The 20815-nt window shown below is 46.2% G+C and overlaps 1 protein-coding gene across 1 annotated transcript in view; it reads right to left on the bottom strand.

Annotated features, from left to right (window-relative positions):
• Positions 1 to 20815, bottom strand: part of LOC146813214 (C-type lectin domain family 2 member B-like) — a 284546-nt gene that overhangs the window by 1679 nt on the left and 262052 nt on the right. The window contains exon 5 of the mRNA XM_085620092.1: positions 4203 to 4329. Coding sequence (XP_085476218.1) covers positions 4203 to 4329 — 127 coding nt within the window. The remainder of the gene's footprint in view (positions 1 to 4202; positions 4330 to 20815) is intronic.

Genomic DNA, 20815 nt, shown 5'->3' with positions numbered 1-20815 from the left:
CATCGTAGGTATATCTCAATAGTGATACGTAGTAGGTCTACCTCATTAGGGCTACATCGTAGGTATATCTCAATAGTGATACATAGTAGGTCTACCCCGTTAGGGCTACCTCTGAATACTCCTTCAGAAAAAACTATTAAAAGTTGGTTATTTGGGCAAGTCTTACCAGGCAAAACGTCTTAAATCATTGGTGCTCGCCCATTGATGTTACTTACAAAATTGCTATTTTATTTAACACCATGAAACTTTAAGTGTCGCTTTATCGAGTTTAGTTAATATGACATAACAGCTTAATCTCAGACATCACGAGCAGCAAGGAAATTTACTTTTTTAGTCATAGACATTCACCATTACTACAATTCTAGCGCAAAATGATACTTCTCTCCAAGAAAGCTCTGTTGTGGTATTCATCTCTGAGTCTTGACTGTCATGCTAAGTGGTCTAGCACTGCTATAGGGTAGGCAATGAATTCTGTAAACCTAGGAAGTTGGAGATTGAGCCAATGAAAGTAATAACTCCAGTTCTGAATGTTTGCAGATGGTTGCAAGAGGTCAGTTCCCTCAATCAGCTTATTTTTCGTCTCCAGTCTTTGACTCATAGCAAGAGAGAGAAAGATAGAAGACGAGGTGGAAGACAAAGGCTAGAAAAACAATGACAGTGGGGAAAAAGCAGAGATGCAAAATACCTGGAAGAGTGAAATAAAGGGAAAAGAAGTATGGTGGGGTAGAAGAACCGAGCATGAGGTGAAATCAAGAAATGGCAGCCTAGGTATTCGCGAATCCCAGGATTCTACAGAGCCCATGGCTAACTCCTAAGAAGAACTTTGGATTCCTCCACTCGTTTAACACAAATCAAGCATTGTAAGGCCCCCTCTCTATCATAAGTCTAAGCTAGTGATGCCCTTTGGGCAGGATGGTGGGGTTTATTTGAATATGGATGCTTTTGAGGGTTGTGTTGGATAGGCAGTAGCATGGGCAGATTAGACTTGTGGATGATTTTCGAAGATTAATACAGCAGTGACTGGCTGAAGATATCAGCCAATTACAAGAACAATATGGAAAAGAGGAATTTTAATAATGATAATCAGCTCTCATGTGTCATTATTGTGTTTAAATGCCTGGCAGCAGGCCCTACTTATCGCTTAGCACTCGGCACAGAAAATGCCAACACTAGGCTCAGAAGAGGCAGGGATGTTCATTAAGATTTGGTTGGACCACAGAGAATGTAATGTGTAATCATTTGGAAAAATGCCACAGCCGCTAGGTAAGGGCACAGCTTGTTATTCCCCTCAAAAACTAGCAAATGTGGTCAAAATACATTTTTATGGAAAGGTGGGGCCTCTGCCATTGCAGTGATCTGTTCCAGGTGCTTTCTCGCTCACCTACATTGCAAACTAAATATTGCATTTCTTTTCGAGTAATTGCCAATAGTACCTCATTGTTATATCTATTCTGTTCTCTGATTCAGTACTGTGCCCTTGCTCATGATCATCTAGTGAGCACAAACATTACAAAGTGTGCATAGCCAGGTAGTGTGGCTTTACCACTGTATTGTTTGAATTTCATTTCTATTGGGTTTTGTGTATTTTCTATTATTTTAATTCCACTTGTACTGTATTTTTTTTTTTTTGATTTTGAGATACTTACTGAAGTGTTGTGTGCTTACAATTCTGGCTTGACATTCAAAGCTTTATTTGCAACTATAAGAATTGTGTTGTACTGAACAGAGACTCAGCCTTACTCCGCCACCTTTGAACTAGGCCTTGACTACTTGTCCATGATTACCCAAAGAGTCATGGAGTCTTTGGAAATCAACTTTCTTTCTCGGACTCAGTATCTAGTGTTCTAGTAAGCTGTGAACACAAGCACGCCAAACTTTTATTGTGCTTAGTTGTTGGGCTTTTATTTGTGCTTTTTCAAGTACAATAAGTTCAAAAATCTCAGAATGTGATTGCTGTAGGACAGGTTATTGGTTTTGCACTTGACATTGGCTAATTGGCATATATGTGAATCCCCGCTCCACTGCCTAACCAACTTATCAGAGGGGGATGAAAAGGCAAACATATGCAAAGTACAAATTAGGTTATACGCAATAGTGGTTTGAAAGGTACTGTCTAGGTACATTGGCAGATTACTAACATTATACCCAAATGATGCATTTCAGAATTGCACATCCATGCCTTCATCCATAAACTAACTTCAGTTCCTTATCAGCACATTGGCAACATGATCAGATATAAGAGATCAGAATCTGATCCCTGAAAGTTAGCTCTTAAAGGTTTCAGGCCTGCAGAACGTCTTCTAGTTTCAAGGGACACTATGTTGCAAATAAAGTAGTTTAAGTGTCCATTGTGTTGAGGACAGAGCTTGGCTCTGGTTAAAAGTGACGGCTGATGGGAGCAACCGAGACCAATTTTCAATGCCTGGTTAGAGATGCAATTTACAACCATAACAACACTATAATAGTATGTAGCATGGCGTACCTCTTTACACATGTCAGGAATAATGAGAAGATGTAAAAATTGTTTTTTTAGGGAGGCGGAGCAGGGTAGTCAATTAAGTGAACATACCTAAAGGTGATAAGTAAACTGTCTATCTGTTCAAATAAACAAAAGCCAGGCTATGGTGGCCCTACGGCCTAACATAATAGGCCAGGACCAGATTTTTTTATTCCGCCGGTGGAATCGGAGGAATATAATATTTCCACATACTCTTGAACTCGAAACTCAGAATTAATCTGCAGTGGTTTGGTTTCTAAACAGTGCGGGAAGAGGGATAAATCCAACCAAATTTAAAAACCACTGCAGTGGTTTTTAAATATGGAGGGACTGCTCAATCCTACCACCCTGTTCACGAAAATACTGCTGTGCTACTCTGCAGAGTATATAAGTGCACCGAGGGGTATGCACTGCAGTGATTCTAAACAGGAAGGGAAGAGGGAGTGGTCTCTCTATGTTTGAAAACCCCTGCAGATTAAAGTTTACTCTCCAGTGGTTTTTAAACATAGAGGGACTGCTTCCTCTTCACCCCATGTTTAGAAAGTATGTAAATGTGCCGAGGGGTGCAGTTTGTAAATGTAGAGGGACTGTTCCCTCTTCCTGCTACAAGCAGTCCCTCTATGTTTACAAACCACAGTTGCCACATTGCGTCCTTACATACGTGCTATACGTTCCTAGGAAAAATGCATCCTTATATCCATTTTAGGATGCAAGGGTGCATTTTGTTCCAACAAAATATCAAAAGATGCCTAGTCTGCCACATTGCAGAATTCTGCAGAATCATGTCAGAATTTTATAATTACAGGGAATCAAACTCACTGAATTCCACCCACCCCTAAACATAAGGAAGGGCCACAGGCAGAACCAGAAACCATTTTACCACTATAATTTCATGCAATGCAGCGCAACAAAGAGATTCACTGGGCAGTGGTGCGTGAAAGGGCGAGAGCTGAACTGTGCATATTTGCAATGATATGGCACAGTCAGCTCTCTTTTGCTCAGGCGCACTTGTGACTACTGAGTGCTAGCAAAGGCACACTTACACAATGGCACATGGGTGCCTGCGTTATGGGGAGAATTGATTGAAGCAATGCCTGCCTGCACAAAAACAATTATCAGAGGCATATTCCTCTTTCTATTTGTGCTTCAAAATGCATGAAAGTGTAAATAACAAGGAGAAATAAGATTTTTCTTCTCATTATGCCTCTCTCTGGTAGATGCAATACCAGGTTTACTGCCGTTAGTAATATAGGATTGTGTCAAATTCAGTGCGTGAATACGAATGAACGCCCATGCTCCAACCATGGTACGCCTACCATAACGAAATGTATTGCAACGCAGTGCAAGCCACTGCTCTACATTTCTTTACAAACACAAAGCAGCGCGGTCTGAATTGTTACAAAGCCTGATTAATAACTTTTATGGACTTTTTGTTGCGTGGTCGGAGTCACCCAATGATTGAAAGTACTTCAGATGTCTTCTGGTGTATTCTGAAACAACACCATTCTTATTCTCTTTCTCTACCTGCTATGATGTTGATAGTTCTGTTAGTTTGCAATCCACCTTGTCATCCCTTGACTCAAACAGAATATTCACAAATGCCATAATGGAAAGAACTCTGAAAGCATTATGTGCACTTTGAAGATGTTGGAGAATGAGTTGCATTGCTTAATGTCACCGGGTGCAGAGATGGTGAGGATTCTACCTGCCATGGGAAGGAGCTGTTCATGGTGCAGATCCAGTTGCGCTTTGATGTGCAATCCAATACCCCATATTTGTCATTATTTAAGTAGGCGCAATGTAGGCTGGGACCATCTTGGGCCAATGGCAGTCTGTGGAGGAAGTACAGAAGAAAAACAAAAAGACTGATGAAGCGGATCTGTTGGAGGATTTGAATCAAAAATTGCCTCATTACCTAATCAGTTTTATCTATACGGGGTTAGATTCTGTAAAGAATCACTTGAGGTGGATTGTATACATACTAGAAAGGAAAATCTCTTTCTGGCCATGAATTGAAAAAAAAGGATTGATTTTGGGAACACACAGAGTTTATTCAATGTATTCCTGTGCATAACTTTCAAGTAATTATACTTATATACAAAATCCTAACCTTCATAAATCACAAATAGTTAACAGGAATTACGAGACTTTACAAAAACAAGAAAATACAGAAAAAATATGCTGTCACATATAAATGATGAACCAATTATTCACATCCTTGATTCAGATATCCTGAGACTTATTGATGAAGCACTTTTGTGTACAAGAACATAAAGATTGCAGTTCATTTACTCCAAATGTGAGGGCAGATAGCCTTTACTTCAGGGGTACCTGTTGTCTCTTGAGTTTAGTACAGGTAAACAAAGCACATTTAATGTATTTTTGCTAGTCATAAATCAATAACGTGATTTTCACCTCAGAAATGGGACAATGTTTGATTGAGGGTGTTAGACCTGTCAGCCTAAGGGTGGTCTTCCCCCAAATCTTTTGCCTGCTTGCCTTACATTTTGCTGAACTGTTTTTGTTGGTCTTAGGACACTGAGCACTTTACCACTGCTAACCAGTGCTAAAGTGCATGACATCACTCCTGTACACATGATGACATTGGTTTATCCACAATTGGCATATTTTACTTATAAGTCCCTAGGAAAGTGCACCAGGACCTGTACATTACATGCTACTGGTGGGCCAGCAGCACTGATCATGCCACCCACTTAAGTAACCCTTTAAACATGTCTCAGGAATGCCACGGCAGAGCCTGTTTGTGCAGTTTTAATGTTGTCGACTTGGCATTTGGAACCTGTTGCCAAGCCTTAACTCCCCTTTTATTACATATTACTCACTCCAAAGGTAGGCCCTAGGTAGCCTATGGAACAGGGTGCTGTGTAACGAAAAGGTAGGACCTGTACGTTTACGTTTTATGTGTCCTGGTAGTGAAAAACTCCCAAATTCGTTTTTCGCTATTGTGAGGCCCACCACTTTCATTGGTTAACATTTGGGATTTCTTATTGCATTTAAAAAGTATAATTCTTGATTGAGAGGGAGTAGATCTGTTATGTTTTGTACCTATTGACTTGTAATAATACATTCTCTTTAATGGTAAAGTTGGATTTATGATTACAACTTTAAAAATACCACTTTTTGAAAGTTGACATTTTTCTGCTCTTAAGTCCTGTGGGCCTAATGCCTGTCTCCAATACACATCTGTGGTGGGTGCCAGCTGGGCCTTGTGCTACTCTTTAGACAGCCACAAATAAAGGGGGTTTAGGTGTGACTGATGGGCACAGCTTCACACTTACACCTGAATGGGCTGTGTCCTGTCATCACATAAAGAACTGCTTAACCCCCTGTAGTGAGTCTGGAGCCAGGCCAGGAAGGGGGGTCTCTATGAACTTCAAAGCCCCTCTTTGAAGTCTCCCCCACTTCAAAGACACCACTGGGTATAAAAACGGGATTTCTGACCCTGCCACTTCAGTACACTTCTAAGCCTGTGGATACTCAGCCAGGAAGAAGGACTGCTGTGCTGCTGAAAGACTCCCACACTGCTGCTCTGGAAGAACTGCTTTTCTGCTGTGCTGACCTGCCTGCTGTCTCCTGCCTTCCTTGCCTGGGTGAAAAGGACTAGACCTGATGCATTTGAACCCAAGGTTGCTCCAAGGACTTGTCTGCTTGCCTGTTCTGAGTCTCAAGGACATCAAGGATTCTTCTTCCACCTGCAACAGCACCTGGACGTCGCCAGCTATAAGTCTGGCTTGCCAAGTAATGCCAATCCAGTCCTGGGCCCTTGGAAGTGGGTAAAACATGCTGCAACTAGCAAAACTCACGCATTGATGATGTTGCACCGGTCTGAAATGATGCATAAACCCTCGATGTGGAACCATCGCTGCCACTGCATGATTGAGAATATTGCATCCCTGTCTGCGTGGCTCTTTGCCTTCAGCTCTCGACATATCGCCTAGATTCTGCAGGTTGATGACAACACATCTCCAGTTTGCGCGGCTTGACGACGACGTATCGCCTATGAATCTCATACTTAACTGCCGATGCATCACCTCCTGCTCTACGCATCTCGGCTCCATCCATGGCACACTCAAAGTACTTTTGAGCAGGACAAACCTGGGTCCTGCAGCCGACCGATGCTCCATCACAGTGGGCCTGAACTTTCAGATTTGACCCGGTCAAATGCGACTGAACAGCCCTGGCGTTTTATGCTTTTAAGCACTATATTTCAAGATATATATCCAATAAGTAGAACTCTGGTTCCACTTATTGGATGTTTGTCATTTTGGTCTTGTTGTTTTCTATAAATTAAACTTTATACATTTTTCTATCCAGGTGTGGTATCTTTTTGTGTGTTGTTTTTATCGTTTTACTCTTTTCAGTGTTGCATAAATACTTTACACATTGCTTCTTCAGTTAAGTCTGACTGTTCTGTGCCAAGCTACCAGAGGTGAGCACAGGTTAATTTAGGGTATGTTTTTGACCTACCCTGACCAGGAGTTTGGTTCCTGCTTGGACAGGGTGCATACCTCTGCCAACCAGAAACATTGAATCCTAACAGAGGGCTTCCTGAGTGCAATACCAAGTGACAGTGCGGAATAGAGGTATTTGTCTCTTTTTTAATGACTACAGCTCTAAGTGTACTTATTACACCAGTGACGGATGTTGGATTCCTTGTTAATGTTGTCACTGCAGGATGTGGCTTATTGCAGCCCTGGTGGGTTGCAAAAAGTTTTAAAAGGCACAAGCAGCGGTGGTAAACACTTGGGGAGGGAAAGTTGGAGGGGGAGTAGTAGATATCCAGAGTGGGTAGGGCTACTCCCTAGTAAGTCTTCTCACCTCATCTCATTATTAGTTCCCCAATGTTTCTGTCATGTAGCTGTTAAATTCAGGCAGAGACCAGGAAGTAGATTTGAAGTAACAGGTTCATTGAATACAGCACAGTACCCTCCAACTCCATCAACTGTCTTTACCCAACCGATTCCCTAGCAACCCTACATTCTATAACAGAATCCCGTTACATCACAGTGAAAGATGACAGAACACAAATATCCTAACCTAAAGCTGAAATGTATATGTAAAATCCAACAGTAGCCCAATCTCGTTGAGCTATAGTAAAACTTGGGGTGGGGAGACAAATGGTTGGGTGGGGTCAAGCCAAGGTACAGAAGTCCAAGATAACCTAGGAGGGACCATTGTGCAGGGTACTTCTTTGTCCTGATGATTAACTATGCTTCTCTACTAAGATCACATGCTACTCTATGCACAAATATATAAAGTTCATGAAAATTCTAATTTGAAGGAACTTTAGTTATGATTCAAAACATAAATAACACTGAAATTCAGTGCCCACTAGGCAGCTATGTGGTTGCCCCTTGCTCTACTCATACACTTAGAAATCTATATTTTTCTTATTGCTACACCTTAAGTATGATATGCGTGACCAGCCTCCTATCCCATAGCACGCTCTGTTGTAGGACAAGTGCTGCACCTCACTGCTGAGGTCAATATGGCTGAAAAAGGTCTGGAGTTGCTTGTCTTCCCATTCAGAAGACCGTATAACAGTAGGTCAGGCTGGACTGTCACTTTGCAGCAGGACTAAGGCTAGTTTGATAATGTTCAGTCCCCGTCTTTAACATATGGCACCCGGAGAAAAATAACAATTCAAAGAGCAGAAGTGCAGTCCAAAGAAATAACAGTGGTTGAGATTAATTCAAGCTTTCCACCCATCACTCTTTTGCCTTTCTCAGAGAGATGGTCTAATAGCATCAGTCAAAAAAGACCAACCTGCCGCAAGTATAGCGGAGACACCGCACCGGAAATTAGTTTATCCCCGACAGTCCCGCGGTACGTACCACTGTCTCCGACCGCCGTGGTAGCACAATGGGATGAATGGGAGAGCCAATGGAAGAGCTGAAGCACAGCCACCGCGGCGGACGATCCGTGAAAAATATGGCGGACGAAGCAAAAAACCCACAAGAAGGCCAAAAAGTGCACACAGAAAAATAGCCATGCCCCCCAATACACAAAACACACCCCAATGACACAACCACATGTCAAAAAGGAAAATACAAATCCCAGGACAACACACCTGACAGCAACACCCCAATTGGACACACCCACATAGCTGAGTATAAAACCAGCCCCTTTCCTGACCACAATCCTTTGCAATACTCCAGGAGAGAAGGGACACATACCCCAGCTGACAGGAGAGGCAAAGGACACAACATCACTAGCCACACCACACACAGCCCCACCACCACCTCCACATCTGCATAACTAACCCCCCTGCACAACACACACCATACACAGCACAACCACAACCACCAATTACACTCCTGCACCCACAGCCACTTTGCACACCACACACCATGGCCTCACAGAAAATGCCCAAATTCACTGAGAGTGAGTGGAAGGTTATGGTAGATGAGATAGTCAGAGTGGAACCACAGCTTTTTGGTACCCTGGTCCAACAGACACCATTAGCCACAAAGACACAAATGTGGGCAAGGATAGTCCAAAGGGTCAATGCAGTAGGGTCCACTCCAAGTTCAAAAAAGGAGATCATGAAGCGGTGGCATGATCTTAAGAGGGTGGTCAAAGAGAGGAGGAGCAAGAACCGTGAGCTGGCTCAGAGGACTGGCGGTGGCCCTCCCATTCCAAAAAAAACATTCATTTAATGGGAGGAGAAGGTGCTTGCCATACTGCATCCAGAGAGTCTCACAGGAGTACCCGGGGGAGTGGAGGTTGGTAAGTACAAACAAATGACTACCGCCACTCTGATATGTACTGTCTTGCACAACTACAAATCTACACCACCTAGGACACATACCATCCATCTGCACCGCACACTCACAAAAACATGCCTCACAGATCCAACATTCACCCACTCCCATTCTCCCCAAACATAGCTACCAAAATTACCATGGGGGCATGTGTACAGGCAGACAGCACTACAACTCCCACCAGCCCCCCTGTCCCACAGCCTAGCAAGGTGTATCCCTCCCACCACTCCACCCAGAAGCATGTGTCAGCCATTACACAACCCACATCAAACTCACAGGTAGGTAGTCATCTTCCCTGGGAGGGTGTCTGGGGGTGGGGGGCCTGGACCACTACTCCCACCATGCCCCCTGTCCCACATCTCAGCAGGATGGAGCCCTCCCTCCACCCCACCAGAAGCAGTTGGAAGGCATTGCAGTACACCAAACCAACTTACAGGTAGGTAGCCATCTTCACAATGAGGGATGTCTGGGGGTGGGGGGCCTGTACCACTACTCCCACCATGCCCCCTGTCCCACACCTCAGCAGGATGGAGCCCTCCCTCCACCCCAACCAGAAGCAGTTGGAAGGCATTGCAGGCAAACAAACTTACAGATAGGTAGCCATCTTCCCATGAGGGTGTCTGGGGGTGGGGGCATGTACCACTACTCCCACCATGCCCCCTGTACACACCTCAGCAGGTTGGAGCCCTCCCTCTACTCCACTCAGAAGCAGTTGGAAGGCATTGCAGTACATCAAACAAACTTACAGGTAGGTAGCCCTCTTCACAATGAGGGTGACTGGGGTGGGGGGCCTGTACCACTACTCCCACCATGCCCCCTGTCCCACACCTCAGCAGGATGGAGCCCTTCCCCCAGCAGTTGGAAGCCATTAAATCACCCTCATAAAACCTACAGGTAGGTAGCCATCTTCACAGTGAGGGTGTTTGTGGATGGGAGGCCTGCACTACTACTTCCAACATTCCCTCTGTCCCACACCTGAGCAGGATGGAGCCCACCCTCCACCCCACCCAGAAGCAGTTGGAAGCCAGCACAGTACACCAAACAAACTTACAGGTAAGTAGCCAGTACGTGCACCCACCCATTTGTCACAAATTAAATGGTGCCATATGACAACACCAGCCCTCTCATTGCACAAAGAGGCATACCTACCTCATTGCCAAGCACAGTGTGCACACAGGTAAGCTAAGGAAACTGTCACAGCCACAAAAGTGTGACACACCAATGCACAAGTGGAAGAAAGTCAGGACACAATCATGCACAGCACCTAGTTACATGTGCATTTCCATGGGGCAAGTGCAACAAGGACCATTCGAAAAATATGAAAGCATGTGTGGTGGTACAAATCAAGGTATGCACATGACAGTACATAGGTATGCAGGAGATGACAATGGCCAGTCCATGGCCAGATGTGATGTCTGCCAGTTCAGACAAATCAACAATGAGTTCTCAATTAAACACATGTTGTGCCAGGCCCTAGATGGCAACAAGTCACTGTAATCCTTAATTGTACACGGGTCACATGGTATGCCTTGACACCTCACACCATGGGCAAGTAATGCCTGTACCACTGCATCATGTCTAACTCTGGGCATAGTACTATGCTACGCACATGGAGCATGTGTATTTTGCACTACTACGCACTATGCATAATGCACGTAGCACAGTGCTAAAACTGTGTTAAAACACATAGCGTAGCAGCAAAATCAACAACACCCACAAATGCTTTGATAAAGCAATTTTACACGCTAAAAAGCTTATAACCAATTCACAAAAGTGAACTTTGAGAATGAAAATTTTAGGTGATGATTTTGGGGTCCCCCCCCTAATCTAGGGGGAGGACCAAGCAGATGCCTCTAATACAAGGAATATATCATGCTAGTGAACGATTCAGTGGTGGTCCCTTCCTCCTAGGACCACCACAAGCACAGTTATGGCAAAAGGCCCTGCAAAGCATTATGAGACGAGATTAGCAGTGGGCAGTGAATATTATAGTGTCCAATATCAAAATAATTCTACAAAGAGCTGCAGTTCAACTAGTCATTACTAGATGTCCCTCATGAGTCAAATGCAAAAGCATTGAAATTATTATTACATTAAGCTGCAGTTCCACTAGTCGTTACTAGATGTACCTCACGAGTCAAATGCAAAAGCATTGAAACCCTTTATTGAAGCTTTTGCATTTGACTCGTGAGGGACATCTAGTAACGACTAGTGGAACTGCAGCTGGATGTAATAATAATTTCAATGCTTTTGCATTTGAGTCATGAGGGACATCTAGTAATGACTAGTTGAACTGCAGCTTGAGGGATTCGAGTCAGCATATAAGGTTAGCATAATGTATCTAATATCAGAATCCCTATTCCGTATGTACAAGACAGGGTATAATGAATGATCTATTCTCATATGTTTGCCTGATACGATAGAAAGGGCCGAGAGCAAGACCGCGGCCATCTTGGATCGCGAACTGCCTTGTTAATAAGACCATGTGACTCTCTTCACTCGCCATCTGCTTGATTTAACTTGCACCAGTTAAGAGACAGGCTGAATTGTATTTACGACCGAGACCCAAGGTCACATCTGCTAAAGGGAGTATAAAGCGAATTCCTCTAGACCTGGGACGAGAAGGGAGTCACCCCGCCGACCTTCTCTGTAAAGATAGTATCCCCTTTTGTGTGTAACCGAAACTAGATATGGTATGAGCTCATTAGGAGCGCCAGGGCTAGCTGGTACTTTTCCACTTGTAAGGCTTTGTATGCTGAACTGTTATGTATAAAAGTGTGGTTCTGTCAAGGAGCCAGCAGTCTTCCTCGGCGCACCTGATGGGTGAGGATCGACGAGGCTCCTCTATGTAGAGTTCTGCTGTGGCCAATAAACGCTTGAACCTTCTACGTTGCCAACTGCTCATTATTGAACTTGTACTGCACATTGTTGCCCCCTGTGTTACTGACCATGGAAAGGTACAGACGCACACATTCCCTGTGCAGCTTCTCATGGACATACTTTGCACCCTGAAGTGGCCACTGGCCTTGTTGCTCTTTGCTGTATTGAACTATTCCCTGTGCAGCTTCTCATGGACATACTCTGCACCCTGAAGTGGCTACTGGCCTTGTTGCTCTTTGCTGTGTTGAAATATTCCCTGTGCAGCTTCTCATGGACTCAGTCTGCACTTTGTCCTGTCCACTGGCCTTGCTGTTCACTGCTGTGTGCCCCCTGCCTGTGCAGCTTCTCATGGACTCAGTCTGCACTTTGTCCTGCCCACTGGCCTTGTCGTTCACTGCGGTGTGCCCCCTGCCTGTGCAGCTTCTCATGGACTCAGTCTGTGCTTTGTCCTGCCCACTGGCCTTGTCATTCACTGCTGTGTGCCTCCTGCCTGTGCAGCTTCTCATGGACTCAGTCTGCACTTTGTCCTGCCCACTGGCCTTGTCGTTCACTGCTGTGTGCCCCTGCCTGTTCAGCTTCTCATGGACTCAGTCTGCACTTTGTCCTGCCCACTGGCCTTGTCGTTCACTGCTGTGTGCCCCTGCCTGTGCAGCTTCTCATGGACTCAGTCTGCACTTTGTCCTGCCCACTGGCCTTGTTGTTCACTGCTGTGTGCTCCCTGCCTGTGCAGCTTCTCATGGACATGCTCTGAATCTTGTGTCTTGCTCTTCTCTTCTCATGGTACCTATCTGTGCAATATGTGAATAAAGACAGTTGTTCCTGTTGTCTAATTTGTCAGTGTCCTTACTGTTCTTTTGCTGTGTGTAAATGGTTTACTGTGCCACATGGTCTGTGTGGCACTTCAACATAGTAAATGTTTGGGCTCACTTACTCTCTTTTTTTCAGGGGCGACAGGGTCTTCAGTTTTTCTTGACCCAGATACTTGTGTGGGCAATGGTGTCAATTTAAAATGGTTAGCAGTAGTCATTTACTTAATTAGTTCATGTTGGCTATATTGTACCCATGTCAGGTTGGGGGGACTGCCAGCACAGAGTGGGTTTCTGCACACAGTATTGCAGGCAGGCTGTCCAGGGTCATCATGTATATGTGTTCTTCCTTTATGTGTGCCCAGTGGGGTATGTGTGTGGTCATCTTGTGATGGCCAGTCATCCTAGTCCCATGGCTTACTTTCCATTTGTGCTCTTGGATGGCCAGGTAGTGTGCAGTGTGGAGGGGGAGAGTTTGTGGGGAGTGCTGATGTGGGGAGTGTTGATGTGTGTAGATTGCCTTTGCAATGTCAACTACACACGTGTCACCCAGGAGTTGTGTGCCTGTTGTTTTGATTGTTCATCTCCGTGGATGTGGTTGTATGCCCATGTGTGAGTTGTATGTTGTGTACTGTGCAGTGTGTTGGTGTGTCCTTGCAGTTCTGGCTGACTCCTACTTGTTGTTTTTGTCACTTGTGAGTATGCAGAGAGTGTTACTGGCAAGTCAGTGTTGTGTTTTGTTGCACATCCATGTGTCTGGTGGCTGTTTGTGGGGACTGTGCAGACCTGCTGCTCCACACTGCCATTGTGGTTGTGTTTTTCTCATGCCTTGCTGTCACATGGTGCCTTCTTGCCTCCAGTGTGGCATGTTGTGTGTGTTGTCATGCCATCCCCTATCTGTGCTTCAGCTGCTTACCCATTGTGGGTCTGCACTCCCTCTCTTTGTGTATGGTATACTCCTGCCATATCCCCTGCTGACAGGCAGTACACTTCACTTTGGTGTGAGTTGTCCCCTCGGTTTGTATATGTGTGTGCGCCTCCCCATGACTTCATTTGTGACACTGTACTTTGTGGTGCAGTTCTTTTGCCAGGGTCAATGTGTCACTCAGGGCATTTCCCCAATGGGTCATGTGTGATGTTCTGGTGCTGTTTGTCAGTCATGGTCATGGTTGCTCCTATGCAGTTCAACTGCGTGTGCTGCCCAGTCCTCTGGTCAAGTTGTTTCCACCTTTGTGTCCCAGACTTGTGCATCTATTGGGTGTTGTGTTGGATATATGTGTGTTGTTTGTGTTATTGCTTCACTTCCTGGGTGTGCTGCTGTTTTTGTGCTGTGCAGTATGGTGTTGTGTGGGTTGCTGTTCAGCCACTGATGTCTGTGTGTGTCTGGTATGCTTGGTGTGCACACACAGCTTGTTGTGCATGCAGTGCTGTGTGTGTATGTTGCCTTGTGATTGCCTGGTGTGCATCCCCTGATGTCCTGCTGTGTTTGTTATGTGATTGTTCTGCCTGTGCATCTGTTGTTTGTTTGCTGTGGCTGGGTTGTTCAGTGATGGTGCACTTCTTGTTTGTGTTGTGGTATGTTGTCTGTGCATTGTTCCTGAGTAATGAGGGTGTGCACTCCTGTTGTGTCTGTGCTCCCATTGTCTTTCCCCAATGTAGCTGCACAGGGCATGTCTGTTGTTGTTGTTGTTGTGGCTCTGTGTTTGGTTCTGTTGGGTTATGTGTTTGTTGTATTTGTTTCCACATTTGTGGTGGCATCCCTGTGTGTGTGTGTTTGATGTTTGTGGCTGAGCCCAGGGTGTGAGTTTGTTTGTGTGTGTATTGACTGTCAAGTATTGCCAGCCTTCAGTGTGTTTGGCACTGGTGTTGTGTGCTGCTGGTGTGAGGGGGGTATGTGTGTAGATTCTTACTGGTGTTTGTCAGTCCTGAGGTGTGTAGATGGGCCCTGTGTGTAGTGCTGCTGGTGTGCTCCTGTGAAGTAGTTTTATGGATGTGTGGCTGTTCACAGTTTGACTTCAGGGCATTCCTTTCATCCTTGTGCCTATACGTGGTTTGCCTTGCTGTCTCCCTGTGTTGTTGCACTGAGCTGTCTGTGGTTTGAGTTCACTGACTGTGCCAGCCATGTGTGCTTTGATGGTGTGAGGGTGTTCTCTGTTCCTTGTGTTGATGTGATGTACACATGCTTGTTGTGTGTCTCCATGGCCTTCCATTTGTGTGCAGTCCACCCTGGTTTCCATATTTGATGTGCTCCATTGCTGTTGGCATGTGGGGTGCGTATTTGCATGTGTCACTCTATGGTATGAATGTTTGACTGCAGGCTGTGTGCCCATTTGGATGTTAATTCCTTGTATGTGTTCATTTGTTGCTTGTCCTCATTTATATTTCCCTGAGTGTGGTGTTGTGGTGGTGTGTGTGTTTCCCTGGCCCTGTGCTACTGTGCTGTGTGTTGTGTGTTTTTGTGAAGCTACTCCTGCAGTGTGTGTCTCCATGATTGTTTGGTGTGTGGTGCAGGGTGTGTATTGACCTGGCTTGTTGTTGTGCATGGGGTACACAGGAAGGGCACATGGCATGTGCCTTCATGGGGTGTGCTAGTGTGTGGTGGGAGGGGGTGTGGCCCTGTGGTCTTTGTGCCCTGCCCATGCCTGGCACTGGCCCTGCCTTCTGCATTGTGCGCATGGATTTGCTTGTGTTCGCCACTGCGGTGACGTGACCGGTACATTGCTGTAGGGTGGCGGTAGCTGTGTGTCCAGGATGCAGAGGGATGACTTTGTGGCAGGTGGGTGATGTGTGGGTGCCCTTGTTGATGTGTCCCTGTCCCCCCTAGGGTGTCTGATGTGGATTTGGACCCTGTGTCAGCCCATGTGTTCTGTTTGTATTGTTGCATACCTGCGATGGCATCCGCGGCGGTCCATGAGTTCCTGGTGATGTAGCAGGTGCAGCACCGGAAAGACGTGTGAAGCTGGGTCCATGGCGGTCGTGACCGGGACTCTGGTTTGGCGCTCCGCTGTCGAGCTTCCGCCGTCTCTGGTTGGGCGATGTCTCCGCTGCGGTGCGTCTGCTTGCTTGTGTCATCCTAATTGGTGGAGCAGGGTGGACGTCATTTCGCATGGCGGTGGGTCTCCATTGGCTCCAACCGCCTTGGTGGCGGGCGCACTTTGGTGGCGGTGCACGTCGCACCGTGGTGGTCGGGAAATGGCCTATGTTTGGCCATACTAATATGGTGGACGTGAGGACCGCTGCTTGCGGGCGGTAAAAAGCATTTTTCTACACAGCCAGCAGCGCGGTGGTGCCACCGACTGACATCCTAATGGGCCCCTATGTGTGAGGAGCCCGGGCCGGGCTCCCACGATCCATACAAGAAGTCCAACATGGCGGCGTTTGTAGTCCAACCCGGAAGTGAGGGTTGTGCTCTAGACATCTAAACACCGCATCAGGAGCGACGCGGGGGCAAAGGAAGGAGGACGGACAAGTCGGGGCTTTTTGCCGACTACAACTGACCGAAGTCGAGGAGAGTGGGAAACGTGGAAATGAGACCAACACAGAAAAAGATACATCAGAGGCCGTGGGCACACTACGAGAGGACGAAGTGGATTCAAGATCCGGAGGACGCTCAGAGAGCACTGCTGCTGTGACCAGTACTACCAGGAGGGACAAGGAGGCTGGGTCTCCCACCCTCATGGTCAAGGAGGGCCGTGGACTCAGGCAAGTGACATCTTTATGTTTCTTTTCTTTGAAGGGTTGGTGGGCAGGATTGAGGACCACAAACCCTTGAGCACTAATTCCCTGCACCTAGGCACTGCACAAATAGGGCACCGGTGGAGGAGCACCTTAACCCCAAACCCATGCAAATCAGGGACAATAGCCTGAATCCTTTTGTTTTGTTTTGTCTTTTGGGTTTCTGAATCCCTCCTGCATACCATCCCCAAGGTGAACAAAGGACCACACAGAGCAAGAAATCCTAATGTCAAACCTTGAAGCAGAGTAGAAACCGACCCCACAGCAAGAACTTATATTAAAAAGCCAGCATAGCATTGGAGTGAGAAAAGATACGAAATAAAGCCATCTCCTCTACCAAAAAAAGGGTTCTGCAGTCGTGTCTAAGGGGTGGGTTGGGGGTGCAGAACTGTCTCCCCTAGTACAAGTGGTGTCAGAAGTGGGATCAGTGCGTGGCTAGCAGAATGACACAACCCATCACAATGCAAGCCATTATAACCCAACTCGCGGAAGGCAAGCGTCACATGCAATTGGTGGTAGAACAACAAACTACACAAGCACAGATGGAACGGGAGGCCTTGCATATGGCTCTAAAGGACCAAGCGTCTCTCCTGACTACAAATTAACAAATGCAGGACACGGTCGTCCTGCGCCTGACCGACATCATTTCTAGTGCCCGGGTTCATCCCAACGTACCAGGATCTGTCCTACAAAAGTTCTAGAGCGGTGATGATCCTGACTACTTCTTTGTAAACTTTGAGCGAGTTGCTGCCATCGCTACCTGGCCGCCGGAAAGATGGGGACAATACATAGCCCCCCTTCTATCGGGGGAATTGCAAACCGCGTGCCAGGCCGCTTATCCTGCAGGGACAAACAGCTACGCTGACATAAAGAAAACAATCCTGGAACGCCTAGGGTGTGACCAGGAATATTACTGAAACCGCTTCAGAAGAGAAAAATGGACAGCAGGGGCATTGTACTATCGTATTAGAGATTTCAGAAATCCGTGGCTACAACCTTCCACCTCCTCCACGGATGACCTTACCAAGAAAATATATCTAGAACAGTATCTTGAAGACTTTTTGTATAATACCGAAGCATGGATCAAGCAGCATCCCAACCTGACGGTTACCCTGGCCGTTGAACTGGCTTGTGCCTATCACAGATCCCCTGATTTCAAGGCACCTTAACATAGGCTCCCCATAGACCCACAGAAAACCTCAAACAGAACCCCCAAAGTTCCTGTAGAACAGAAAGGGTCCCTTCCCTCAAGACATCCACCCAGAACAAACCCAGTTCCTAGCCCAGTCCAAGGTCCACAGTGTTTCCACTGTGCAGAGTGGGGACACAAAGCCCATAATTGCCCAACACATGTCCCTCCCCAGGACCCCATGGAAGTGGGGTATACACGTGGGCGGGTGTTGATTGGGGGACAATCCCCGGAAAGATATGAGAAGAAAATTCACGTTAATGGGAAATCCGTTGTCACACCACTAGACACCAGGTGCCACCACACTGTCATTGCCAGAGAGTTCATCCATGACTCCCAGATTATAGAAGGGGAGTACATCCAGGTCCCCTGTGTTCATGGTGAAAAGAAGCTTTACCCTTTAGCAGAGGTGTTGATCAAAATAGATGGAGAGCTGCAGTTGAGAAAAGTTGGTATAGTGCCCTCTCTTCCTGAGTCCGTTCTGTTAGGAATCGATCTCCCTAGATTTCATGAGTACTTAAAGGCCCTCAGTTCTTCCCCCTCTGCCTTGCAATGGTTAGAGAGTGCATCATTCAGTAAGGACATAATAGACAAACCTTCCTGTAACAGAACAAAAACCCATGGGGAGAAAAGGGAGGAACGAGCATTATATATAATATGGTCAGTTGTGTCACGCCCACTCATGTCCTTGCTTCCTCAGATGTACCCCAGACACCAGGCAGGAGCTTCCGTACAGCCCAAAGGGATGACGCAACACTGCAGGACACCTGGGAACAAGCACAGGAGGACCAGCTAGAGAAGGTAGGCCCCTTCTTTTGTGTAAAATAAGGACTTTTGTATAGAATAACTCGAGAACCTAATAACACCAAAGAACAACTATTATTCCCTAAAGCCTTTCGGGAACAGGCCTTATGTCTAGCCCACAGTCAAAAAGGAGGCGGACACTATGGCAAGGAACATACACTTAAGTACCTCTTGAACAAGTTTTACTGGCCAGGGGTATACCAAGAGGTGGCCAGATATTGTGCTTCATGTGTCTGATGTCAACTAGTGAATACACCAGTCCTTCCCCGAGCTTCCCTTCAACCCCTTCCAATCATAGATGTCCCTTTTAAAAGGATAGGCCCCTTAATCCCCTCTGCCCAAGGACATCAGTATAAACTTGTCCTAGTGGATTATGCCACACGATACCCTGAGGTGATTCCTTGACCTCTACAACCACCATAGTGGTAGCCCAGGAAGTGGTCTCTTTTTTTCTCTGGTGGGTTTTCCCCATGAGCTCTTGAAGGACCAAGGTACCCCTTTTATCTCCCGACTGATAAAGCAAGTGTGAAAAATCCTGAAGGTCAAACAAATTTGCACATCAGTTTACCATCCTCAGACAGATGATTTAGTTGAACGGTACAATAAAACCATCAAAAATATGCTAAGAAAATGTATCGATAAGGCTGGAAGGGAGTGGGACCCTCAACTACCCCTTGTGTTATTCGCCATCAGTTCGCATGTACAGAAATTCATGGGGTTCTCACCGTTTGAGGTTTTGTTTGGAAGGAAACCCCGTACACTCCTCGATATGTCCGCAGAACAGTGGACAGAGGAGGAGGACGAGGGGCGTCCCCTGTTACAGTATAGTGCGAATCTAAAAGAAACACTAGCTACTCTATGGGAAGAGGTACACATTAACATGGAAAAGGCTCAAGCACAACAGAAATGTGCTTATGACCGAAACACCAAGTTGAGGCAGTTTTCGATAGAAGACCAGGTACTGATACTCCTACAAACTTCAGAGAAAAACTACTGGCCACTTTGCACGGTCCCTGCCAGGTCCATGACCAAGTCACCCCAGTAACTTACCGTCTAGCCGTTCCCCATAAACACCAACAGGACAAATATACCATGTTAATCTACTCAAAGCCTGGGATGGACCCGTGCCCGTGGCTCCAAGGAATAACATCTCCATACACCACGTAGCCATGGATAAACCTTTGGAAATATCCCTGACCCCTTTCCCCCATTAAGAGAAGGCAAAGGTCTGACTGGGTGGACAGATGATGGAGAAACAAAAACAACAGATGTACTCTCTATGTGAGACATACTCCTCTGTCATTTCTAGTGCACCAGGCCAGACGACCTTTGTTGCACACGACATCCTCACAGACACCCCAAAACTAGTCAGGTTGAAACTGTACCACATACCTGCAGCAAGAAGACAGGTAATGGACCTAGAGGTGAAAGCCATGCTAGAGGCTGACATTATTGAACCTTCCAACAGAGCCTGGTCCTCTCCAGTTGTTCTGGTTCCCGAACCCAACAGGAGTATAAGGTTCTATATCGACTCCCGTCAGCTAAACGCTGTGTCTAAATTTGATGCCTACCCTATGCCTTGAGTGGACGAGCTCATTGAACATCTAGGCGATGTTAGGGTTATGTCTACCATAGACCTAACAAAAGGGTATTGGCAGATCCCTCTCTTTCCTGAGGCCAGAGAAATAAACGCCTTTTCCACACCATCTGGATTGTTCCATTTTAAAGTCCTTCCCTTTGGTCTCCATGGCACTCCAGCAACATTTCAAGGGTTGATGGATGTCCTTTTGTCGACCCATCACACATATGCCGTCACATATCTGGACGACATAGTCGTATACAGCCCATATTGGGACAAACACCCATCTTGGCGATGTCCTAAACACTGTACGGAAAGCCAGACTTACAGTCAATCCTAAGAAAACCACATTTGGAACCGACCACATTGAGTATCTCGGTTACGATATACAAGCAGGGAACATCAGGCCACAAGTAAACGAGTTAGAAGCTATTTTGAACATCCCTCGTGCTACCAACCGAAAAGAGGTCCAATCCTTTCTAGGGCTAATTGGATACTACAGGCAAATCATCCCACACTTCTCTGATATAGCCAGCACCC

The sequence above is a fragment of the Triturus cristatus genome, chromosome 7 (genome assembly GCF_964204655.1).
Source record: "Triturus cristatus chromosome 7, aTriCri1.1, whole genome shotgun sequence".
NCBI classification, from domain to species: Eukaryota; Metazoa; Chordata; class Amphibia; order Caudata; family Salamandridae; genus Triturus; species Triturus cristatus.
This window is presented reverse-complemented; position numbering and strand designations above follow the sequence as displayed.